General features: G+C 30.4%; 2 protein-coding genes across 6 annotated transcripts in view; both read right to left on the bottom strand.

Annotated features, from left to right (window-relative positions):
- The window catches only part of LOC130441950 (probable multidrug resistance-associated protein lethal(2)03659), a 39,156-nt gene extending 29,644 nt beyond the window's left edge, over positions 1-9,512 (bottom strand). The window contains exons 1-2 of one of the 4 annotated variants that reach the window (XM_056775870.1): positions 9,423-9,512; positions 326-412 (exon numbers count right to left, since the gene is read on the bottom strand). In XM_056775870.1, coding sequence (XP_056631848.1) covers positions 326-408 — 83 coding nt within the window. In that variant the 5' untranslated portion in view covers positions 409-412; positions 9,423-9,512. Of the gene's footprint in view, positions 1-325; positions 413-6,136; positions 6,280-7,616; positions 7,863-9,422 lie in introns of those variants that run through there. The other 3 variants (XM_056775868.1, XM_056775867.1, XM_056775869.1) reach the window with 3 other exon arrangements.
- A 2,365-nt stretch (positions 9,513-11,877) lies between these two features.
- LOC130441426 (serine/threonine-protein kinase Pak) lies at positions 11,878-27,070 on the bottom strand. Of its 2 annotated transcripts, none has more exons than XM_056775111.1 (10): positions 26,866-27,070; positions 26,466-26,735; positions 21,784-21,952; positions 21,190-21,359; positions 20,821-21,125; positions 20,579-20,756; positions 19,415-19,616; positions 19,177-19,292; positions 18,904-19,122; positions 11,878-18,252 (listed from the first exon to the last, which is right to left on the bottom strand). In XM_056775111.1, exons 2-10 carry the CDS (start codon positions 26,727-26,729, stop codon positions 18,169-18,171), a joined length of 1,707 nt encoding a protein of 568 aa, XP_056631089.1. In that variant the 5' UTR covers positions 26,730-26,735; positions 26,866-27,070; the 3' UTR covers positions 11,878-18,168. The 2 variants fall into 2 exon arrangements, with proteins under 2 accessions (XP_056631089.1, XP_056631088.1); XM_056775110.1 differs by having other exon boundaries at positions 21,190-21,368; positions 26,866-27,050.
- Positions 27,071-27,171: the final 101 nt, after the last annotated feature.

The raw sequence follows: 27,171 nt of genomic DNA, 5'->3' as shown, positions 1-27,171 counted from the left end.
CTTTCGGTGATTACGACATGCACTTGGACTTGGTTGACCACCGTATTCCCCAGATATGGCCCGCAGTGACTGTTTCACTTGCGAGAGAAATATTTTCATTAGACGAGGACTTTATCGCATACGTAAACGCTTATTTTGAGGAGAAAAACCGCCTTCCATGGGCTAAGTGTATAGACTTAGAAGTAGACTATGATTAAAAATAAAAACAAATATGAAAAGAAGTCTCGTTTTTGAGGTCGGGAGCTTTTCAGACAACTAGTAGTGCAAGAAATACTTTTTTGAAGCAACAACGTAAGACGATTTTAGAATTTTCATTTTATCTTACCAAAATAATAATCCACTAACAATGTTCGCTCTGTCGTAAGGATCTTTCTTCCTTGGTCTCCCGTCTGACTTTACTTCTTCCATATTGCTTTGAAAAAAAAAACAATCGCCATTATAACACTTCGAAATATTCATAACTTGAATTAATTAAATTTAATTGAAGTAATAAGCTTACACGAATAAAATCGGGTATTGCCCAAAACGGAAAAAATTAATTATAAATTTTTTAAAAAACGTTTTTTCCTATACCAAATGTTTTTTTCAAATAAATAAACTTTCTTCCTTGCTCTAATAATAGATTAGGATAGAGTTAAAGGAAAAATACAAAGAAATAAGGAGCTTGGCACTCCTATTTCCTGTTCCTCGTCGGAGTCGAGTTTTTATGGCGATAAAGCATAAAATTACATGACCGCACCAATCCTACTACGACTGCGCCAATTACAAATTTCACTTTCGAAATTTTATTTCAAAAAACACAAAAAAACAAGTTGCACCTTCACAAGTGAATGAATTTAATTAATTTCAACGATTTAACTAACAAGATTTATTAAAATTATATTTACAATGCTTCTATTTATATTAAAATAATTGATAACTATAGATGAAACTCCTCAATCCATGAAAATGAAAGTAATGGAGTTATGTTTGAGATCCTGTCTTATTTCTACAATTTCCAATTCTTCTTCCTTCTTTTCTTCAATTCTTTGTTTTCTTGAAAATCTTCCCAGGAATTTTCGAATTAACCAAAATCTATACAAATATTTATAATTCGATTTTCGTATGGCTTTGCATATTTTTTTGTAATTCTATCAATTTCATAAAATTTGTCAAATTCTATTCAAATTCTTTTCTAATTGTTTCGTAATTAACTTCTATTTTCTCTCTATTTATTCATATATTATTTTGATTCTGTATATTCAATATATTTGTATTTAATATATGTTCTATAGTATAACATTCGTTCTCTAATATTTCATTATCCATTTTTATTACTTTATTCATATCTTTTTCTTACAATATTTCATCATTATTCATTTCGATTATTTTTTTTTATCTAATTCCGTAGCAATTTCTTTCATTACAATTCCTTTATCATTTCAAATCATCTAATCCTGTATACTGCAATTCTACGTAGAGCTTCACTTTATCAAAAGATTCTGTTTCTAATTCTCTTTTTGTATCACTATTCGTAAATTTTTTCTTTGCTCTTATTTCTTTAAAGTTCTTTTCTGTTACATTTAATTTATGATCTTCTTCTTCAAATTATCTACTGAGATCTTTTTCTAATTTTTCGTTTTTTTAAAATTAGTAAGTAAAATTTATTTCTACTATTTCTGAATTTTTCTATTTTCCCGAGGCTCGTTTGGAAAATTTACGGTTTAATCATTATTGTTTTCTTCTAGTTCAAATAAATTCTCAAAATTATCTTTCATTTCCTCATTTTTGTCATCATAGTCATTATTATGCAATTTTTCCGTGTAAAATTCGATTTTTTGTTTTGTCTTTGGAAATACCTGTTATTGTTAATATTGCTATTTCTAGTAGGTACGTTATTAAAATTTTTCGATGTCTACGATGTCTACGATTCTGGCTTGGGTAATTTATATGCAGGTTTGGAAAACATTTTTCTTCGGATCAAACACCTGAGCAATGGTCGGATAATCACGACGTTGTTGTGGTGAAGGATTTATATTGATTGGTTGACTAGGAAAATTATAATTATTATTATTATATTGATTATAGTTATTATTTCTTGCGTAATTAAATTAATTTCTATTATAATCATTATTATTACGATATTGATGATAATTATTATTTGTCAATTTATTATTATATCGGTTATTCTGATAATTTCTTATCAAGTTTGACTCAAAATTATTATTATTACTTCGAATTTCTGACTCATAAAATTGGCCAAAAAGTTTTTCAAAATTCTCAATTTTATCGACATGAGTCGTTGCATCCTCTAGAGCAGAGATTCCCAAAACTGTTTTTGGGAGGTCGACGACGTCTAATAAATAATTAACTAACCCGAGTTTTTATTTAAAATTTTTTAGATACTGTATAATTTGTTCTAGGGGTACCGACTTGTTATTTTGTTATAATTATGATTATTAATTACACTTGATATTTACTGAGTTTTATTGTATTTATTTTGATAAATTTTGATGACTTAACCAACCGCAAAGTTTCTAAACTTTTAAGTATTTTGTATCAATAGAAAAAAATAGAGATAGAGTTTTTTAATTAATTGTAAAGTAATTACGGGCGTCTGAGATATCAGTTCAGTTAGGAAAAGGGGTCTCTTGTCTAAAATGGTTTGGGAATCCCTGCTCTAGAGTATTATATAATTGGTCCTTGTGCTTTATTTTATTACCCTGAATGAAATAAAGTGGGCCTTTACATAGCATTGGTCTAGCTGGGGTACTTATAATATCTAAAAAATCAAGGACGCAGTAATAGAAGCTTGCACAGGGTGCAGAAAAGGCTATTTATATATAATGGGCAGTTTCTATAAGTGGAAGGTGTTCCCACTACTAACATTTTAGGGAACTTTCCAGTATGCGCAGCATAGATAAACGAGGGAGAAAATGAATACTGTCGACACCGTAACGTAGAGACGTTTTTTCCCATACCAACTGTCTTTATTTTCCCACTACTGATATTCAAGAGAATAATAGATTAGGATAGGAGTTAAATAAAAAATACAAAGAAATAAGGAGCTTGGTACTGTTCCTCGTACATTGTACCGCACCAATCCTACTACGACTGCGCCAATTATAAATTTCACTTTCGAAAATTTATTTTAAAAACTTTGTTAACACAAAAAACACAAGTTATAATTCTACAAATGAATGAATTTGATTAATCTCAACGATTTAATTAACAAGATTCATTAAAACGATATTTACAATACTTCTATTTATATTAAAATAATTGCTGAACAATTGTTTATGAACTATGATCTTTTTACGTTTTAATTTTTGAAGTAGTCTGGATTTTTCTAGAGTTAACTCGTTTTCTTTTCTTTTGTAAATGTAATTTATTCACCAATGATTCATTTTGTTATGATTATTTTCTTCATTGTTTTGAATGTTATATGTTGTTATTATTTGTAATGTGGAGAGGTTATTAAGCGTGAAATTTACGTATAACATTTTACATAAAAATTTCCAATGAAAGTTTTAGGAATCTGCTAATTATTTTATTTCAAAATGAGGAAACTTAAACGTTGGCAATATGTTTAAACATATAGAAATAATGAAAAGATAAAGAAAATCAGAAATATAAGAAAAAATATTAGGAGCTAATGGAGCGTATAAGATTATGTTCAAAAGCAAAATATTAACTAAGAAGATCAAAATTCAACATACAATGATCCGACCGATTTGAATTTACGGCACAGAATGGTGGAAATAAAGATAATAAGATGAATATTAGGTATAAAGAAAACTAGATATTCTTCTTTGTTTACGAAAAAAAAAAATTGGAATAATAGGATTATCAGAAGAAGCTGGTAAGAAGTTAAAAGAGAATTTAAAATGTGTACCTTAACAATAGTGTCTGATAGACTGTAATTACTAATCTATAATCATTGCATCTCTGAACTTTCCTATTAGCTTCAAAGCTCTCTACGTTGATAAATGTTCTACCAAAAGTATAGGAATGGTTCAAAGATTACTAATTATTTTTAACATAACACGAGGTTTAATTATGTTCTTGACGTTTCCGTTGATTTCTTGGTAGAAACGTTTCAGTGGAACACATGCTTATTTGTTTCTTTTTCGTATATCACATAGTATCAGGAATATGTGGGAGAACAAAATATGAAACTACATCAATTTAAGCAAGCATACGATTATAAAATTAGAGAAAAGTTGTACTACATTTCAAATAGCTTTAAATTACCGGAAAAAACAATTAGGCTCATTAAAATGAGTTTGATAGTTTCAAAGGCTAAAGTTAAAATACTGGTAAAGTTCTCTAGAAAGTTAAGAATCAAAAGATTAGATTTGGTGATGTACTGTCTACTACTGTTTTCAACTTTTGTTCGAAACACACTATTCTAGTAGAGGAACTATTATTATAAGTCGATCAAATTTACGCTGATGATATGGACTCAATATCGAGTACAGAAAAGTGCCCAATTGGAAGCTGCAGGGATTTAGAAGAAGAGGCATGGACTGTGACATCTTTGAGTAACGAAAAACAAAAATTATTATGGACAGAAGAAACAGTTGGGTCTCAAATTCAAGTCTCTTGGATGAAACATTACTGAAAGAAATTAATTAAATCCGGAGATAAAACATGATATTTTGAATGATAAAGTTATCCAAATCCTCTCTACTATCAAAAAACTATAAATATATGAAAAGAAAATTAGACTTATTGCCACTCATGCAGCCGAAACTTGAACTACCACTCATGATCAGAAAAAGTGCTTATTACTTTGAAAATGAGAATATACGAGGGTGAATCAAATATAAACGAGACTTTTGGACCTGCGCGCGCAATAGTGATGGAAGAACGTTCCGCTGTTATTGGATGTTAGGTTGGTTTGTCAGGAGTGGGGGAAGCACGTGACTCATCATCATAGACTCGCTCAGTGTCCATCGTTACGATGTCCGAGCAGGAGGTACCTCCCTCTATTGCGCAACGTATTGTTATAAAGTTTTTAGCTGCAGAAGGTGTAAAACCGGCCGAAATCTTGAGAAGATTGACTGCACAGTTCGGAGAAAAGACGCTGTCGCGAGCTAGAGTGTTTGCTTGGCATAAACAGTTCGTGGAGGGCCTTGAACGTGTTGAAAATGAGAGCCATGACCGCAGACCCCGCACCAGCATTACAGCGGGCAACATCGACAGTGTTCGTCAACTTGTTGAAAGTGATAGGCGTCTAACAACTTTGGATATTGCAATTGCGATATGCAAAACTTGCATATCGCCGCAAAAGACGACACCTTCCAATGAGAAAAGTGATTCTCCTCCATGACAATGCTCGCCCCCATACGGCAGCCCTGACAGTACAAAAATTGGAGCAACTAGGTTGGGAGACACTGGAACACCCTCCATACAGTCCAGACCTGTCTCCCTGCGACTTCCATGTCTTTGGTCCTCTCAAGGAAGCTTTGGGAGGGCAAAAATTCCACAGCGATAATGAGATTGAATCATATGTGCGCAATTGGCTACAAACACGACCTGACTCTTTTTACCTGGAAGGAATTAAAAAATTACCTATACGCTGGGAAAAATGTGTTTCTAAATCAGGAGATTATGTAGAAAAATAAACTATGATTGTTTGTGCGTTTAAAATCAAAATAAATATTTTAAAAAATAAGTCTTGTTTATATTTGATTCACCCTCGTATGAAACAATAAAGTATGGAAACATTTGGAGAATTAATAAGAATGGAGATGAGTAAGCTTTATAAAGAAAAAGACACAAAATACATGAAAACTAAATACAGTAAATGGGACATCTGGAGCCAATACTTTTTATCTTTTTAAGAATTTAATATCGCAGTAGAGAGTACAAAATATTTTACAACGACGAATATAACAAACCGCATTATATATACATGTAACATAATTTTGTCTCGAGAGAAAATAAAATGGGAGACTTACTTTTTGTTTCTCTTCATTTTTTTTTTTTCGAGTTTCCACAAGAGCTTTGGAAATGGCTCTAACGTGGTTGATTTTAACTCTTTCTATATTAAATACTTTAATGTCGCAATATAAAATATGAAATATTAAAAATATTGAAAATAAGCTCATCGAAATGTTACACAACATTGCACGAAAATTTTAGAAATTACCTAAGTTCTAGATTGGTTTCCATCGTCGTAGAGACACTACAAACTATGTATTATCACCTAGTCACTTAATCATAATATCAAGGATCACAAGAACAAGAATGAAGGAGAACTTTAACGTATATAACAAGAACAAGACGTAGGTAAACAACGGTTGCCCCCCTTTATTCAAATATATGGATTTGTTTTATATATATATATATATATATATATATATATATATATATATATATATATATATATATATATTATATGTATATATAAAGTGCAATCTTAAATTGGGTTTCAAATTAAATCGTTTTATTTGAGTACTGCAATTTTGGGTTAAAGAACAGTCTCTAAAATGCATACCCTAACAGTAGATATAATTACTAATCTATAGTCATCCGTCTGAGTCATTGTATCTCTGAACTTTCCTATTAGCTTCAAAGCTCTCTACGTTGATAAATGTTCTACAAAAAGTATATTTGGTTCAAACATTACTAATTATTTTTAACATAACACGAGGTTTAATTATATTCTTGACGTTTCCGTTGATTACTTGGTAGAAATCCTCATGTAAAGAAACGTTTCAGTGGAACACCATGCCCTTAGAAGTTGTTTGTTCCTTTTTAGTATATAACATAGTATCAGGAATATGTGGGAGAGAAGTTTTGAGAACAAAATATCAAACTACATCAATTTAAGCTTACTGTTTTCAACTTTTGTTCGAAACACACTGTTCTAGTGGAGGAACTATTAATATAAGTCGATCAAATTTTCGCTGATGATGTGGATTCAATATCGAGTACAAAAAAGTGTCCAATTGGTAACTGCAGGGATTTAGAAGAAGAGACATGGACTGTGAGACCATTGAGTAACGAAAAAGCAAAATTATTGTGGAAAGTTATTTAAATTCTCTCTACTATGAAGAAACTAAAAATATACAAACCGAAAATTAGACTTATTGCCACTCAAGCAGCCGAAACTTGAATTACCTCTCATGATAAGGAAAAGTGCTTATTACTTTGGAAAGGAGAATTGTATGAAAAATATATGGAACAATAAAGTATGGAAACATTTGGAGAATTAATAAAAATGGAGTTGAGTAAGCTTTATAAAGAAAAAGACAGAAAATAAACGTTATGAAAACTAAATACAGTAAATAGGACATCTGGAGCCAATACTTTTTATCTTTTTAAGAATTTAATTTCGCAGTAGAGAGTACAAAATATTTTATAACGTTGAATATAAAGAAACCGCATTATATACATGCTACATAATTTTTTCTCGAGAAAAAATAAAACCGAAGACTTCCTTATAACTATGTATGTGATATGAATCTTTATTGCCATTTTCCACAAAAACTTTGGAAATGGCTTGATTTTAACTCTTTCTATATTAAAGACTTTAATGTCGCAATATAAAGTATAGAAAATTGAAAATATCGAAAATAAGCTCATCGAAATGTTACACAACATTGCACGAAAATTTTCAAAATTACCTAAGTTCTAGATTGGTTTCCATCGTCGTAGAGACACTACAAACTATGTATTATCACCTAGTCACTTAATCATAATATCAAGGATCACAAGAACAAGAATGAAGGAGAACTTTAACGTATATAACAAGAACAAGACGTACAAAAACAACGGTTACCCCACGTTTATTCAAATATATAGATATTTTGTATTATGCATTTGTTTCTGTTTTGAATAATTTATAATCATCGATTAAACGCAGAATTAATAAAATAGGAAAAATTTTTTAACGATGTATATACTTATTATTCAAATTAATGGGTGTAACTTGTATTAATTATTTCGTAATTATAACTAAGTGGAAATACCAACTGACTTCTGTATTTTAGAGATGCCTATTTAACAATATCGTGTAAGAGCTCGTCTAGCATCTATAAAAACTATTAGAATAATCGAGTAAACAAACATTAGAGAAAACTTTAAACTTGTATTGTTTTATATTCTCTCAATATATCTTATCCTCTGAAATATGATTTTATGACATAATCTTGGGACATCCTTTATCTAGATTAGTATTATTTGTTATTGATATTTCTTCCCTTCCATCTTTTTTCTTTTATAGTTTATTTTTAAACAATACCCCACCCAGAATGAAGTTTTTTCCTTAAGTATCTGGAAACGCTCGAAGATTTACGTGGGTAAATGGCAAATGATCCAAAACTCGCGAACATTTCGTCATTTCAAGCAGGATGGAGTGTGGCAGTACCTTGAGATTCATTTTGGAGAATGGATAGATTAATGGGTCATGTGACTCGAGACACTGTTCTTTCTCTGTGGGACCTTCTCAAGGACCGCGTTTTTACAAGAGGACCACGCACCCTTCCCGATCTACGAATTGCAATTGAAGAAGAATTTGAAACTCTTCGCGGACAGCTTGACATGCCTCTCCGTTGAAAAACGTTGCCGTATAATGCATTGATCAAAATGACTTACGCCTACCTCTGTATTTCTTTGAGGCAATCTACTGAGTCGTTCCTTAGCATTTGACGTCGTTTCTCCATCAAGTCAGAGCAGATGCTCGATCTTCTCCATTACTCTCTTAACAATAGTTGTCCAGTCCTCCAATTGTCTTTTGGATTGAGCTTTCATGAATCTTTTTATCTGTTTTATTTTATCTTCATTCATCCTCGGCCAAATCGCTGTGGATATTGTGCAATCTCTTTTGTTTGACCATATATCCTGATTTTTGGCTTTTCTGGTTCCTATATCAACACCATATTTTTGAATTCCATCGATAGTAGCAATGTAACTGTCTCTTTGGTATTCTCTTTCCTCGCCCCAATTTTGCAAACCTATCTGCTTTAGAATTCCCTTCCATTTCTTAGTGTCCAGGTACCCAGCAGAAAACTTTTGATTACATTCTGAATAGGCTCGTAATCAATTATTATTTAGATCCTAAATTGTTTCCAACTAATTTTGAATCAACCCTAAATTGACCCGCGAAAAAAGTTAGTGTGTTTCGACGAGCCTTTTTCAAGTAAAAGATACCACACGCAACTTACCCGCGGAACGCCACGTACCCTATTTAAAAACATACTAGCCCTATCTCTGCAAAGAAACCGAATCCTATAGCACTGCTATCCAAAATCAATTTAATCCGTTATTAAAAAATGCTAATCTCGTAAAAAATCTAATGGAGCGTCTCTCTCGTTTTATTTTGAACCCATACGTCCAACCTAAATATAAATAATATCGAAAATTTATAAACGCTGTATGAAATCCAAAAATTCGCACACACATTTTTTTAGATAGTTCAAATATATACTTACATATAGTATATATAGTTAGATTCAAGTGAGTTGTATGTACTGCTGCGTAGATTTTCAATCGCAGCCCTGATTCTTCTTACTGCATGTGTTGTCTATACGATATAATAGCTTCCATTTTATTTAGAGTTTTTAAGAACATCAAATTTCAAAAAGTTGCATAACACACTTATTATAATTTCATATTAATTACCCGCAATCTGGAGATTGCTTAGCAGCAGTGGAGTCATTTGTCGTTATTATTACCTCTTATCATAATTTTTATGTTCAACGTGTTCAAATAGCAGGCATTAATTTCTGATATATCTGAAAATGGGTATTTTTATTTCATCAGATAAAAAATGCAGTTCGCTTACTACGTTCGAAGGAAATTTGTTTGAGAAAAATATGAAATATATAATTCAGCTGTCGCACTTTTTCATTTATTTCTCTAGATATCTATGAAGCTATGTCAGCATCTATTTGCAAGGTTTCAATATACATATACTTATCGAAAAGAAACTTGTACAAAGGTTTCTATTAAAACTTGAAACCAAATACAATCTATATCCGTTCTGTATATTATTAGATGCTACGAAACTACGAAACTATAGCAGCAGCATTTTTAAATACAGTGGAAACTCAATTAACCGGACTAATTGTTGTCGTTAGGGATTCGGGTAATCGAAAGTATGAAGAAAAGCGGGTTTTGTGAAATGAAATAAGTTTAATAATAGTATCATTTTCCACGTCTTGGTTTTCTTCTGTTTCATCTTCTGCATTTCCTGCTGTTCATTTATCTGCAATGAGTCTTGTTCAAGGCTAATTATAATGAAAGATATGTCAAAATATATACAGTGTGTCGATTTAAAAAGTTCCCACCTTTAATATATTCATTCCAGTAAATATGACAAACAAGTCGATTTTATTTTCAAGGGGAAGATTGGTAGCCCTTTTAACCCTATTGAGAAGTGCGCAAAAAAATCGACTGAGGCGACACCTTCGCAATCGCAAATCACTGGCAAAAAAATCGAACACACTTTCTTAATAAAATCTTAAAGCTAATAGTACTAGCCACAGTCCAACAATATATTTTAATCGATATATACCTTTTTAATGCTTGTTTTCAATAGGGGTAACTAATCCTTATAAAAGGTAATTTACCTGATCCACCACTATCAGTTAGCAGTCAAACGTCAACCGATACAAATCTCCGTTAACAACAAACTAGAATCCCACCTGAGAATGTGATCACAACAAGATGCTCAAGCGGTTACCCTATTGCGACAAGCCCAGAGTCAGCAAGAAGTGGTCAGTGCGCTGAACAAGAATATGTCTGCTGTTTCCAGAGTTTACGGCGTTACCAAAAAACTAGTAACTTTCATCGAAGACGTGGATCTTGATCACTGGTGTTCAACAAGAACACAGAGAAACGCCAGGAGTCAGGCAGAAGAAAACTTAAGGCAGCTTTCCTTGAGCCAAAAAGGCCCCAGCCCGTCTAGAATTTGCCAGAGAATACGTTAATTGGATTGATGAACAATGGGACTTCATTCTTTTCTTAAATAGTGTGCCCACAAGATAGCGATCAAAGAGGACGAGTCAAACGAAGACCTAGAGAAAGATTTGCTCAGTGTTACATAAAATAAAATGTGTCTTTTGTAGGTGGTTCCTGGATGAAACCAAAAACAAAGTTATTATTGAAGGTGGGGGTGGACTCGGGGGATTAGCAGCGAACCGATAGGTAGAAGAGATTTCGAGAGATCACGTCGTTCTCTACGCCAGTTTCATAGGCGAAAGCTTCATTATAATTCAAAATTCCATTGTAGCCAAGCAAGGACCCATTTCGCGAACTTGTTCGTAACAATTTTCAATTGTTCATTTCTACGAAAGTGATTTTATGAATGATTCAATGAAAAGTCATAATTTTGGCATCTATAGGAGGTATTTATAAGCTTGATTGCCTTAGAAAAACGATTTGATAGATTTGCGAATTTTTTCCGAAAAAACTATAGATTTAACAAAAAAAGTGAAAGGGAACTTTTTTACCGAAGTAAACTAACCCTACAACGTGATATTTTTTATTTTCTTCTACCTTTATCACAGACTGAAATAATGGGAAATTTCGAAAATCTAAATTATTTTCGAAATTTTTTTTACATTAGCAAATCGATAGACCTCTGAAGTATTTCTTAAATCAATTAGTATATTTTGACGTACTTGTAAAAAAATCCTTTTTGCTTATAACTTATTCTTTTGGTGAAAAATTGACTCCGCCGACTGGGCTAAAACGCACAAATAAAAAATGTAAAAATTTAAAATTTCTTATTCTTGATTCAATTTTTTGCATCAAGCAATTCTTTATCAACCAGCTGCAAATAATACTAAAAAATTTATACCTACTGTATCCGATCTATTTGTATTCGTTCGAAGTTTATTAAACTTGTGTATTATGTGAAGCAACGAAAAAAAAACAAGACAGTACTTAAAAAATGATTTATTATCCACTCGCTATATCTTTTATTGGCAACAATATATCTACGCAATCACATTTTTTTATCATAAATACTAGTGCAAAAATACCTATAGTAATTATACAGCCATTCTATCAATCATACTATATATTTTTTTTTCAAATTCCGCGTTTGAATTAATGAACTTTACACAAATTATTTAAATAACTCATTTATATATATTTTAATTCATTCATATTCATGTAAATTGGATAAAATCTCGAGATAAACTTGTTTTGTAATTAATTTTATGTTTAAAAACGATTATTAAAATTTATAAAAAGAAGATCCAGCTTTTTGTCAAAATTGTTTACTTTGCAAAAAATGGCGCAGAACATTAGAACTCAACAAGATCAACGTTAAAAAAAATAAAAAGTATGTGGGTCAGAATGAGAAGTGCAAAGTAAACGAAGCAAATTAATGATATAATAACGAAAAAAGCTTGAAAAAAAAAACACTTCACCTATATATGCAGTAGAAAATGATAAAATAAAGCCAAAACTTAAGTCACAGTTAAACGGGTAATGTCATAAAAAAATAATGAAAATAGAACTAAAAGAAAAGCAAAAAACTAGTGTGTATAAGGTATATATATCGTCCCTCTAAGTTTCTCAGAGTTGCTCGATCTTGTGCTTGCTACCACATTCAACACCCTTCAAGACATTCTATGCTCAGGCGATAGAAAATTGGCTCTGTAACCACCCTGGTAGGATAGTTACGAACATGCAGGTAGCTCGGTTGCTTAATTAAGCCTCCGAACGAGCAGCAGTTGAAAAAACTGCAGTAAACAGCTTTAAAAAAGGTGTGTGGCCCTGAAGATTTTAGACAGCTCTTCCAAGGACTCAACTCCATTGGAACAAATCTCAACCAGCAAACAGATTCAGAAGACCACTGTAAAAATTCGGGAGTCTCAGGGAAAAAAGGATATCAAAGTATCAAAGGTAAAAAACTTAATTTCAAGCCTACTTCATTAAAACAGAAACATCCACCAGTTAAAAGAGCTCAGCTAGAAATTCCTTGTAGTGAATCCAGCAATACTGAAGAAAATGAAGAGTGCCCTATATGAAACATAAAACTTGTCTCAAGATCGAAGCGGCAAAAAGCGGGTGAAATGAACGGAATGTGCTTCATGGTCTCATGACCTGTGCTCAGGGTCCAAGAACAAAAAGAAATACATTTGTAGTTCATGTTTGGACAGGTGAGTTTCTCATTATTTTATATCACTTTTATCTCTTTATATTTATTATTATATCAATTTTTACATGTGACCTTAGACTAATAAATTATGTTTGATATGAATAGTAGAAATTAAGCAAAGCAAAGGTTTTGAACCCAAGAACATTTACAATACGGACGAAACAGGTCTCAATTGAAAAAAGCTGCCAACCAAGTTACTTGTTTCCCTTTTGGAAATTGCAGAGCCTGAGTACAAAGCAAATCCCGCATTACAACCATGGTTTGCGCTAACTCTACTGGTGATCACAGGCTCTCGCTGCTTATTACTGGGAAAGCAAAGCGGTCTAGATATTTTAAGCTCATAAGCAAGCTTCCTGTTTTATACAAAAATCAAAAAAAGTCCCGGATGAAATTTTTTGTGACTGAACGTTTTTATCCCAGCTCTTACTCATAGACAATGCACCAATTCACACGTCAGAATTGAAAGTGAAATCTCAATTCTGTAGATTGATTTGAGGTTTGTTGAAAATTGTAAAATTTCTTCAAAATTATTAGAGTTAAATGTGTTTAAAATATGAAATAATGACAAATACATACAAAATGTGAATCTTAACAAATGGACAAAAAAAGAGAAAATGACACACACTAAGAAAGAAGTTGAATCAATGGAATGTATAAAACACAAATAAAACAGGTCAACATGAGAACTCTCATTAATTAATGGCAATCAAAGATTTTTCTACACATGACATCTCGAGATTTCATTAAATAAATGATAGTAACAAAAATTGAATTACTATATATGAGTACAAAACAACTTTGTTTCAAGATAAATGTAATCATGACCTTGCGGTTCCAGTTTATGCACGTTAAAATGTAATATATTTGTTTATTTGTAAAAAAATTGGAAAAGAAAAACGATTATTATGTAAATTACTTCAATATAATACATTTATCTAAAAGAAAAATAGATTCATTCGCTACATCGTATAAGAAAAATAATAATTTAATACCAACCAGCAAAATAAAACAAGTACAGAAAGAATAAAATACACAATAATAGTAGATGCGAAAATTTTCTTTTCTGCACCGGTATTCTCAGCGGGGTGAAAGTATACAATAACAACAATACGTTCGTTATCATTTAAATAATAATAAATTTTTGAGCAAGCGACAAATCTGTCGAAATTAACACACAAGCATTTTTTCAAAGCAAATAGAATATATATAAAGGCTTCAAAAATAATATTCCTTTGTCAATTTTTTATAGTTACATAACTCGTAAATACATTCACGAAATTTCACATTATGTTCCATTTTCGAAATTTCTTATTAAATAGTGTTGTATGTTCCAAAAAAACGTTAAAATGTTAGAGCTCTTGAGAGAATAGAGTTTTTAAGAAGTGGTTACATATTATGCGTTTAGGAATTAAGAATTATGCGTAAAGTGTACAGATCCAAACGCATGCTGATTAGAAAGCAAAAGCAGAGAGCTATTTGAAATATACTACGCAATATTTGCAAACAGTGGTTCCAAATACTGAACACACTGTTTACACTACCACTACATAAACACTCACAATTACACTGTCAGATGTGGATTTTGATAAGAAACTTATGGTTTTTGAACACTTCAACTAGAAAATCCAACTTAGTAGTGCCAAAATAACGGCGAAGAACCTCACAACTAAACAAAATGAAAATCGAAGAAACTTGTTCGTTAATCTTTTGATATCAACCCTGATTTAACTCCTTGTGACTTTGATTTTTGAAATTGAAAAATGTCATTTGGATTCTACGGAAAACGTTACAGTTCAAAGTCATTCAAGTATAATAACAACTACTCCTCCAGTGTACAACTAACCAAGGAGATTACATTGAATCTCCTCTAAATTAGGAAATTCAACCAAGTAATTGTTAACCAAGTATTTAGAATGAGTGGCTAACAAACTGATGTAGCTGGTATTAATTATGTTCGGGCAAAGTTATCGATTTTTATTTCCTTAACAGTCAATCAGATACTAACGTCTTGCTTATTTGAGTCTTCAATTTTAAATTTTAAATGTTTAGCCAACTAAAATGTTTCAGTTTCGTGAATATATTTATATCTAATAAAACGTAGAAATGAACGCCCTCGTGGTTTCTGCAAATAACTAAATAATAATCAAAAGCATAGCTTAAAAGTATACACAAACTAAAAGCTTAATAAGTAATCAGTCCAGTCCGTATTTTTTGCCCGATAATAAATTTAACTCCCAGATAAAAATCATTTGAAAACGTCGAAAATGATTTAGAATTCATCGTAATTAATAAGGAAACAAGTCAAATTTTGAAAGAACACTATTTGATAAAAGGATTTAGCATTGTAGTATTGTCAGTACAATGTCGTTGACAAAAAACAGTATTTATGCGATCTTAAAAATATATATGGAAGCAGTTATATACATATAAATACAGTCATTCTTGAAACTTGAGAAAAAAACTTCCAATTTAGGACAGTGTCTTTTTGAATTGTCCATTTAAACTTCTGTTAAATGTTACAATCAACTTCGGGAGTAACAAAAATAAAATTTCGGCCCTTGTAGGATGGACACAGGGTTATTAAGTCCTGGCCATAAAACACAAATATTTCTGTCTCTCTACAACTTTGCATATCTGATCATCTGAACTTTAGTTTGAAATGTGTAAAAATTTTTAATTTCCTTGTTTTTATGAGGTGGGGCAAAAGGTACGGACACCAATACATTCGCTGACATAAATTTAAAAAAAAATGTTTAAAACATTATTATGGCCACTAAAATTACATTTGATATAAATATTTTTCAGTATATATAAAAAATTATAATACTATCCCCGATAAAACAGCGTTATAAAAAAATGAGTCGAATGTTTCAAAGACAAAATTGTATCTTAAAAACTGGACGCAAATAAACTCAGAACGTTACAATTAAAGTGAAATTAGGCACAGTTTCCTGTCAATGCAACGCTGGATGAGTTCAACAACTTGGCACTTTGACAACTTATCTTATAAATCAAATATCTTATTAATACTGTTAATAAATCATTAAATGCTTACTTTCAAAAACTTTAATACTAATTTCCATGATTCCATCTATGTATAAAGTTGATATATAAACGTAATTAGTCGAGTATTGTTGAGATTGTGTCAAATTTTTTAAGAAAGAAAAAAACCCAACTCAAAGCATAAACTGGTTTCAAATCTCAAATATAATGCATTTTTATTTGTTGTTATCTCATTTTTTCATAAAATTATTAGTAATTTTATTAAAATAGGTCACGGTTGATATTATTTGGGTATTTATGCTACTTTGTTGAACTTAACCTGCTAAATGCTTATTCAAAAGGTAGCCACACATAATAAAATGTTATCATCAAGAACAGCACCACCATTTGTAGATGAACGCTCCTGGCTAGTTAAAATAACAAATTGGAATTTACACTGATAGATTGGAATAAGCAGATTTTCCATTTTACACTGATATTCCTACGTTCATGTAAATTCTGTAACACGAATTCTACGTCATCGAGTCTTTGTGTAAAATAAAATATCACAGGATTCAGATTCAGTCAAAATAATTCAAAGGATAGGAAAAAGGAGTACGCTTCCCAGTACCAGTCTTTCTAAAAATTTTTTCAAAAAGCGACAACACTTAGCTATACATTAATCAGTTGTTTATCACAGAAAAATCTGAAAAAAATACTTTTTCAATTCTATTATTTATTCTGATACTTCATTAAGCAACTCGTTCAATTGGTCTCATTGTAATGGAATCCATTCAACTTGACTTACAGCTACAAAATTTCAATTAGTTTTACATTTACAAAATTTGTTGTAAGACAAACTGATGGGCAAAACCCAGCAGTGCCACCTCTCTGATAAGACATTACCTAAGTAGAAATTGGCAACGTTGAAAGAGTGAAATATTGTATATTGGTATTATTTGTATTCACTTACCCGCATGTTAATTGGGAATGTTGAATAATAATTGATTAACAGTGATAAAACATTGTAAACGTTTCATTATTAGTTACTCTATAAAATAGAGAAATGTCATACAAAATTATGGATCCTAAACTAAAACGATTTGTCTTTTACGTATTACTGAAAACTGAGCTTCTAACAAGTGTGATTGATATGTGTTTATCGATAAAAATTGCAAAATAAAACATGAGACATAAAATACTTTCGAAAATATTCCAAATTATTCCAATTCCAAGCAAATATGTCGAGTGGGAGCGTTCATATAACATAATAGAGTATATTGATACATGTCCTGTTGACACGTCTTCATTTTCGTCTGACCACCTTTTATTTATAACTTTAACTATATGTAAATATATATTACAACCTATATTACTAGAAATGCAAAGCATTTTAATCAATTATAAAGATCGACACTACTATTACTACCTATACATGTATAATACAAGGTCTAAAAAATTGCAATTCCTAGTAACATGGGGTATTGTTCTTAGAGTATCATTCTCTTTAATTATTACGGTAATCTAGCCAAATGTCTAAAACTTTGTTTTGAAAATAAATTGTCGGTTACAGGTAATTGTCTTTATATTGATCTCAAGTCAAAGTGATTAGACGTTAATTCAATACATAACTACAAAAACAGAAGCCACTTTTGCCAGACTCTCTGAACTAAACCCTGATCGATTCAAATATACATAAGTATTTATTATATTAGTATCATCATCATCAGATGAACGTTTGAAAAAGCAATGTCAAACAGAATATAGTGACAATTATGTCATAGTCTGTGAAAATAGTGTTGTAAAACATCACAAGAAAATAGTTTTTTTTTTAATTAATTACTATAGTAGGGATGAAACGAATTACAAATTTATATTTTTAAATGGATTAACCCACTTTAAAATCGCATTTGACGCAAATTAATACTGCTTAAATAAAGCTATAGTACATAGTAATGAAAACGAAATGACATTTGCCTAAAGTTCCGTTAAATGTCAAAAATATAAAATTAAATTTCCCTTATTGTATTGTTCATCATAGGGATAGTTACAAGGGCATTCGTTAAAGATCGATATTACCGCTAGTGTTGTTTGGCGGCATCTTTGGCTGCTAAAATTAGTGGCGTGAGACTTGCTAGTGGGCGCGCCAACTTTAAAAATGGATGCTGAAAAAAAAACCTCATTTACTAGCGTTGAAATTAATCAGTTTTTTTTTTCGAAAGAACACCTTCAAGGCTAAAAATGTTGGTAATAAATTTCGTTTGTATTAAATCTGTTTGGAACTACGACTTGTCTATTGTAAATACAACAAACTTTCACAATTTCTTTGAATTTAGGATTATAAATCGTTAAATAATTGTCTAATGTTAATTCAATATTTTGAATTAAAGTGAAGGGATGATGAGTTATGAGGTAATGACTTTCAGATTAGATCGACTCGGTTTTCGTACATTTTTACTTATCAAAACTTCAAGTTTAAGTTAATATAACCCAGTCGAATTTTAAATATATAATATATAATAATAAAATAAAAATAAATAATACGATTCCATAAAAAATAAATATAATCATCATTTCCTCACCTCACTCATCATTCCCTCACATTTAAGTCGTCAAAAGTTATTTATTCTGGGGATCACGATATTTTTCACTTCTAGTAAGATAAATAATACAAATTTCAAAGCAAATAAAGATGAACTAATTTGAATATTTTTCATTAATTTATTGAAAGGTAATTTTGAGAATCACCCAAACATAATTCAATTTCAACTTTGAAAAAGAAACAAAACAGTAAATAAAAAGAAAATTTTAAGCACCTTTAATAAATCCCTAGCTGATGACCTTTTATCCACTTCAACTGCCAAACAATTGTCTAAAAAGTCTTGAAATACCGTCGATAATTTTTCTTTTTCTTTAATATCAGGTTTACCATTAGTGGCAATAAGATAAAGGGCTCTGAGTGGATTTTCATTTAAATAAGGAGGCTCTCCCTCTATCATTTCTATCGCCATTATCCCTAACGACCATACATCGACCTAAATCAAATCAAAAATATGTATCAAACATAGAAACATATTTAACTGCTATACCTTAGGCCCATATTGCTTTCTAGTAACAACTTCTGGTGCCATCCAATAAGGTGTACCGACCATTGTAGTTCTCTTCGATTGTTCTGGACTAATTTGAGCACAGAAACCAAAATCCGCTAAAAACAGATACTTGTTAATGGAAGTTTAAGTAAAAAAAATAGCATAAATCATAACCTCATATCCTAAATACTGTTGAAACTGTATGTTAATTGAAAATATTGAGAGCCATTATACTTACTTAATTTAACAGAACCATCGAGACCTAGCAATATATTGTCAGACTTGATATCCCTGTGAATCACTTGATTAGAGTGAAGAAAGTCCAAGGCTTGTAAAACTTCTCTACAGACTGCTGCGATTTGTCCCTCGTCCATGCATGTTTCTGTTACTACATCAGTCAATGATCCACCAGGTAAATACTCCATAACTACCCAGAGTTCCTATAATTATATTCAAGTATCCATAATAAAATAGAATTTATGAAATCAATAGATAACTGATTTTACTATCATCATCATTAAATGATTTCACAGTTGAAATATTTTATAATGGCATCATTTAGAACATATTTATTATGATGTACCTTATTAAGCTACTACATTCAATATATTCAAAGAATTATATCTGTTCCAAGAGCCAGCTCAGCAATACTGTTAAAAATTTGGATGGGTATTGACATCTGGTATGGTATAATGGTCAATGACTATTATACCATTTTGGATCCTTAGAATGCTTAGAAATAAAGCATCTGTATGCAGCAAATAAACTCCTGTCTTATTTATCTTCAGTTAGTTTGTTGCTTAACTAGACAAAGGTCGCTTGGCAATATGTTTGTGACACTTTTAAAATGTCATAACAAAAAAGAAAATAATAATAAAGATTTGGAATGCAAAAATACTACAAGAACTGGTAAGGTCCAGCTCAATGTGTGCCTGGTCACTCTGGCAATGACAAGGCTGATTAACTCACCAATTGGCCCAAAACCCATTCTTTGTGAAGCTGTGTAGTCTGCTCGTACAACAAACTCTGAGAAGATTGATAGAAACACTTGGCATGAGGGAAGCTAAGGTACACATAGATGCATCTTTTGCATCTCTTACCAATCAACTGCTACACATAAACAGATAAGAAATACGTCTGGTCACTGACCTTCTAACCAGACACCGTCATTTTGGACGAAATCTACATACTATGGACGATCTGGAAAACCACTGGCGCATGAAGAGGAAGAAACTATAGACCACATCATCAGTGAGTGCCCAGTGCCTTAGTGTCAAAGGACAATGGCGGCATTTGGTAGTTATAAGAGCAGAATTCAAAATAAAGATAATTTTAACTATTTGAAAAAATGACGTTTTTTAAATGAGTAAAAACCAGTATACTCTCGTCAAATAAGTCTTACCTCGTTCACTAAATAACTGTCTAAATAATTAACGACATTTCCATGTTTGTTTTCTCGCATTACTAGTATTTCGTTTATTATCAATTCTTTCTTAGGCTGTTGTGAAAGGTTCATTTGTTTAATAGCTACCTCCATACCAGTAGCAGTTTCTATTGCTGTATAAACTGTACCAGAAGCTCTGAAAACATTTTATTATAATTACATTAGGTGCCTTGTTTATTTTATATTTGAATATAACTCACCCCTGTCCAATTTTGTCTAATTTAGTATACTTCCGGTTTGGATCTCCAACAGATACTATACTTCTCAATTTTTCTAATATTTCTTCATCAGTCATTTTTTTCTTTCTTTTCTCTGAAGCTGCTCTTGACATTTCAGAACCAGCTTGATTTTTATTTTTATCAAATACAGGTGCCGAAGGTGAACTATTAATAGTAGAATTGGTACTAGCGAGTGCTGGGGTAGGAAGATGAGATGGACTGAGTCCTTGTGGAGGCGTGCCATTACCTGTGTTAATGGGCTGAACTTCTTCAATTGGTTTTGTATACTAAAAATTAACAAAAGTGATAAGTTTATTTAAAAAAATTTAGCAGCTTATAAATTAAACTTACAATACTTTTTGTACGCTCGGGCCGACTTGTAATTGGTGGAGGTGGAGCTTCATCTTCAATTTCGGAACTTGCAATATGTGCAGGACTATGATAAGATTGGGGGCCTATATCACCCTCTGTTGGTGTAGTACTACTCGGACTTGAACTAGAAACTCTACTTAATGTTGAACCTACAAAAACTAATAATTTGCTCAACTGTAACCTCAAAATCATGGAATACATAATAAAAAATTTTGACTCAAATAATGTATAAATCAATATTTTCTAATATGTTCTTGATTAGTTTAATGGGGATTAAAAATAGAAATCTATAAAATATTTTCTCAAATTTCAAAAGATGCATTAGGAAGGTGATTCTTTATGGACAATAACAGAATTTCTAAATTGTTGAAAATATATATTTGAATCTACATGTCTGTCCAATCAAATAATGTACTACATTGAGGTTCAAATGTTCAATAATAATAAAAGAAGCATCTAGGTCTTGTTTAAAAAAATTATCAAAGATTTAAAACAAAATAAGACACAATCAATTTTTGTATATTGGTCAGAAATGGCGATATCTTGGAGTTTATGTATTTGTATGTAACTTACCACCAGAATGTGTAGTGGCAGTTTTGGTCATATATTTAGTATTAGGAGGCTCTTTGGAACTCGTATCATACCAATTCAGGACATCTAAAACAGCTTGTGGATTATTCTTCTGTTCTTGTTTGCTGATATTTGAATTCATTAATAAACGGGACCATGCTTCAGGCATTCCCTATAAAAAATTATGATTATTCATATACAATTTGTCGACAGCTTCATTGAATCTTACAAAATAGAAGCAATAACAAATAATAAATGTTGTTTTGAAAAGAGTATGTTTTTGAAAAATGTATTCCTCTGACCTACTTTGTGATGTATGACAAATGAAAGAAGTATTTCTGAAAAAATAAGTAGGTATTTGATATGAAGAAAACATAGATCAGATATTATACAGAGTTAATAAAAATATGTTCATTATTTGTTGAACAAATAACATAAAATCACACAAAACACCATTCATTTGGATAATTTCTGATATGAAAAGATCTAAAGAGAAATCTAGTTCTTAATAACTGACAATTCAGAGGCTTCAAAATACTTCATCTATACATGCATAACAAACAAAAAGATATAAAATTATCCAAAAATTTTATTTCACTTCACATGTTTATGAAAAAGTCTTATACACCCTAATGGAGACCGTCCTAAATTCATAGTAACATTTAAAAGTATTTCAAATATATAAGGCTTTTAGCACACAACTTTATCAAAAAAAAGGTACTTTGGGACATAAAATGAAAAAAGGGATTTTAGGGACAAAAAATTATGGACACTTTTAGGGACCTATCATTTTACTCATGAATATAAATAATATATAAATGAGTATTTTTTATATATAATCCCCTACCAAGTGTAAGCCGGGTAAGAAATAAGGATTATTCAGATTTTTTGTTCCTTTTTTTTTAAATAAAGGTATTAAAATTCAGATTTGCATACCATGATTCATTTAACAGAATAATTTTAATTGAATAAGATAAATACTTCAAATTATGTTATTCAAACATAAAAATATTTTGTAAGATTTCCGCGAATAAACAGTATGTCCCATCGAAATAAAGCCACTGTGATTGTGGAATAACTGTGGTAACCAGTGGTCATAACTGGAAATGAAACAAATCAAGAAGAAGGAAACAAATCTATTGAGAAAGTCTGTACAAACATTCTTATGTAAAAGGAATAACTTACTCCTTGCTATGTGGACAGAAAAAAAGTGTGTCAAAAAATAGGAGGAAAGTGTTCCATCGAAAGTCACTACTGTTAAGTTAATAGTCGATATATTCATTAAGTTTGTATATAATTTGGAATATTATATCATGGTGGTCTTTATTTCTACTTCAGATTAAAACTGTCTACTATTGGTATATATTGGAATTGAGGTCAAGGGAAGTATAATAAGTGTACTAGTTTTTTTAGAAAAAAGTAGCTAAATGTATAATTTTCACTTCCAATCATACAACTTATAGTTAATTTCATCTGGCAGTTATAAAAAAAGTGATAAACAAAGTGTTTCGGAACATGATCATCAAATTAAAAGTATGCAGCAATGTGGTACACATATATACACAAAAAATAAATAAAGGGACTTTAGGGACCTCACTAAAAGCCCTGAATATATTAATACCATCTACTAAAAGTACCATATTGTAGAACATTATAGTTAGTAACACTGGAAAACCAAATGCACCTACTATTGGAGCTACAAAAAATATGTAAGCAAGACATAATACCTAAAGATGCAACCAAAAATTTCAATCGGGTATTATGTTATATTCTAATCACAAAAACTGCAATATTGGGTCATAAAAATATGAAAAATATTGACAGAATACTAAAAGCACTATGAAAAAACTCTTAAATTAAAAAATATGTATATAATTATAAATTCACTAAATTTCTGCAACCATTTGAGTATAATATGTTTTCCCTAATTTCTTGGGCTCATAGGTTGTTTGGATAAAATAAAATAATAAAAAATCGATTATATTTCACATTTTTGTTAACTACACATAATTTAACGTTTTGCTCCATCTTTGAGGGTATTTTCAAAAGAATAATTAATATGACATAGTATTAAAATCAATGTATTTACTTTAGAATTTCAACAAAACGATTTAATAAGAGGTTGATGAAAATTAACTGATTAATTAATTTATAATAAATTTGACTGAGGTTTCTTATATCTTGACTATCAATCACAGAAACCCCTATCTTGTTTAATGAATCATCTCTTTGATTAATAATTTTTGAGTTTGTGTCTTGAGCTAAGATATTTGTTTATTCAAAGGGAAATTCATTATTTTAATGTTTGTGTAAAGCAGTCGATGCATTCTTGTTGTATTTGTGACCATTTATTCTGTTAGTATTGTGTAGTCATTCCTATATAATTTTTTGGACAATTCAAAGATGGTATGGAATATATAATATTTGATTTCTTAGTGTCTTTAGTTTTGTTTTTTAGTTTGGTGAATAGTTGTGATAATGGTTGTGTGATTTATGATATATTGATGTGTTTTGATAGCTGGTTTGAACAAGGAAGTGCTAAATATGTATCTTTATCTTGACTTGGATTTTTCATGTAGTGGATTTATGTTGTTTTTATTATATAATTTATATGTATGTTGTCTAATTATTCTATCAATTAAATTCTCTGGATATTGATTATTTATTAAAAAACTTTTGAGTTTTTTTATTATTTCAGGTTGATATTTAGGAGAAGTTAATTTTAAAGCCATATCTATTAATCCTAAAATGACGCTGTTTTTTGTAATTTAGGATAGCATGAGTAGGGAAAAATATTATAATTATTAAGTGAAATTTCAATTAATTAAAAATAATGTTTTTGTTTCATTAACTATACATTATCAAAACTAGTTCCAAATATATTTCCGATAAACGAAAAAGTAGTGCCCTTTTTATTACTATAATTAATTAGTACTTTCAGTTATAAAAATCATGACAATTAATATTTAAGAAAATTTAACTTAAATAAAATTATTTTATAATCATAAGTAGTGTGGATTTGAAATATCAAGAATATTTATTAAAATGTATAATTTCTAGTAAAAGTATACTTCCAATTCTACTTTTCAATCAAAATGAATATTAAAATATTATAAACATGCCAAATATAAATATCTAAAAACAAAGATAACAAAAATTACAACAGAAACCACACACCAATTTATGCAACTAAACAAAAATATACATTGAAAACATCTCATTACTTACTTTTAAAGGCAGCTTGGAACAAAATTGATAATTAATACAATAACTTATAAAAAACAAGCACCTACCCTAATGCTTCAATACAATTGTGCAAAATAAAGTCAAACTTAAGCTTTTCACTGCCACTAATAGGCTAGAGCATTTTGCCATACTTCATCTATGTACGACTGACATTTTCTGACAACACAGACATTTCTACTCTAATATATATCAGTTTTGCATTTTACTAAATATTTTTTTTTTGGTTAGTAGCATTTTGTAAATTTAAAATATGTGTACAATGAAGAAAATACCAGGAATTGCTCATCTAAAAGGCTTTTTTGTCACCAAATTGAACTTCATGCTCACATGGAGTGTTAATATTATCTGTCATTTAATTCTCAAGTGCTCAATGTTATCACTGTCGAAGTATTTTGCAATGGGATATAATGAAAAACTATCTTTGCTTTGCAAATAATTTTGTGTAGAAATACTACTAAATCAACTTGATCAAACACAAAGTGGTACAGTATGGTGGGAGATTTGCCTTCCTATGAGAAATTACAAAATTAATAATAGCAATTTCAAAAAATGTTTTGATGCATGTATTAATTGGGATAAATAATAAATAATTTTTGTGTGACACTGACCAATTCCCAGTAATAATGTGATGTAGTAATATAAAAAATAAAAAAAAAACAAAAAGTTGGGCTATTGTTAAACATATTGTTACTAAAACAATAGTGGCAGCAAAAAGGTCAAAGTTTTAAACTACAGACACACAAATTCATATTCTGAAATCAAATTATGATCATAGTGAAACAGCAAATAAATTGAGAAAATACTGAGTGCCTCATAGTTTAAAATTTGTTATAAAACAAGCATAATTAATTTTTTTAATTATCTTCATAAACTGTTGGGAATATTGGAATTGATAAAATGATTTGACAATTGGTTCAAGCGCAGGCAAAAGTATATTGATTTTAAAGGAGAATATTGTAAAAAAACAATAAAGCCATATCAAATCATAAATATTTGTTTTCATTTATCTCAAATCTTAAGTAGCAAATGTATATTGGTACTGAGATTTTAAAAAAATCCAAAACTACTTTCCTTTAGTTTGGTCAACAACACAAAAAATTAATCTCTTTGGACATTTTATTTTTGTTTCAGATCAGATAAGTTTAAATTACTTTTGTCATCGATATGTAATTAAAAAGTATAGGGTTTCAAGTTTATTAGAAAATAACTTGTATAGTTATAAATAAAATTCAAATTGATAAAGGGTCCCTGAAGGAGAAAATTAATACATAACTGGACATTTGTTGTAAAAACCTATAATTTTAAAATAAAAAAAGTTGCTGTAACCTTCAAAACTCACAACATGCAGTTTATGCATTTTCAAGTATAAGCAAAAATTTCATTTTTCCACATATTTATGCTTTCATTTTACTATAATTCACAATTCAGATTATACTTACTGTAAATTCTCCAGAAATGGGATCAAATCCAACATGTACTGTATGTTCAAAGTTAGTAGGATAGGAAATATTAGGTTTATCAGAAGCATATGTAGAAAGTTTATGGGTCTTTTTTGATTTAAGATTTTTCTTTTTCTTATCCAAATCTTCAGGTTCCTTGGGAAGGGGCCTATCCACAGCAATAGAACTATTGACAAGATCAGTACTTCTATTGGATGTCAAACGAACTGGTGGTGCGGGGGGTTTTTCATCATCTGACGACATTTTTTACTAAAAATTGAGGATTCTATTACACTTCCCTTTAGTTTATTAATAAAAAAATACATTTTTTAGATAGGTGCGCCGGTTATTGTATGCGTCAAGTGAATTCCTTACAACAGTCTACAGTTTCTTTACTTACATCAATATAACAGGCACTCTGCTAATAAATTACACTAACTACACAAAAGGATTTTAAAAAAAAATTTTTATAAATAAATAATAGTTAATGTGTAACATTTAACAAATCCATATCTAAATACAAATACTCTTTATGATGACCACCATTTTAGAGTCATCGTAAAAAGATATTAGGATAATAATGATATAGCTCAGCTTCTGTCCTTGTTTTTGTAGTTCATAGAAGAAAGTAAGGTATAGCAGGGAATGTTCAGATATCACCCAATCCAAGGCTAAATCACGTTCGCCAATTGGCAACTCAAGCCTG

This window comes from Diorhabda sublineata, chromosome 3 (genome assembly GCF_026230105.1).
Source record: "Diorhabda sublineata isolate icDioSubl1.1 chromosome 3, icDioSubl1.1, whole genome shotgun sequence".
Classification (NCBI taxonomy): Eukaryota; Metazoa; Arthropoda; class Insecta; order Coleoptera; family Chrysomelidae; genus Diorhabda; species Diorhabda sublineata.
This window is presented reverse-complemented; position numbering and strand designations above follow the sequence as displayed.

Coding starts and splice junctions, on each gene's coding strand:
- LOC130441426 (XM_056775110.1), bottom strand. CDS start 26,729: ATGTCGTCAGATGATGAAAAACCCCCCGCACCACCAGTTCGTTTGACA. Junction 21,369..21,783: donor TGCCACTACACATTCTGGTG/GTAAGTTACATA, acceptor GCAAATTATTAG/TTTTTGTAGGTTCAACATTA. Junction 19,123..19,176: donor GAAAGCAATATGGGCCTAAG/GTATAGCAGTTA, acceptor GATTTGATTTAG/GTCGATGTATGGTCGTTAGG.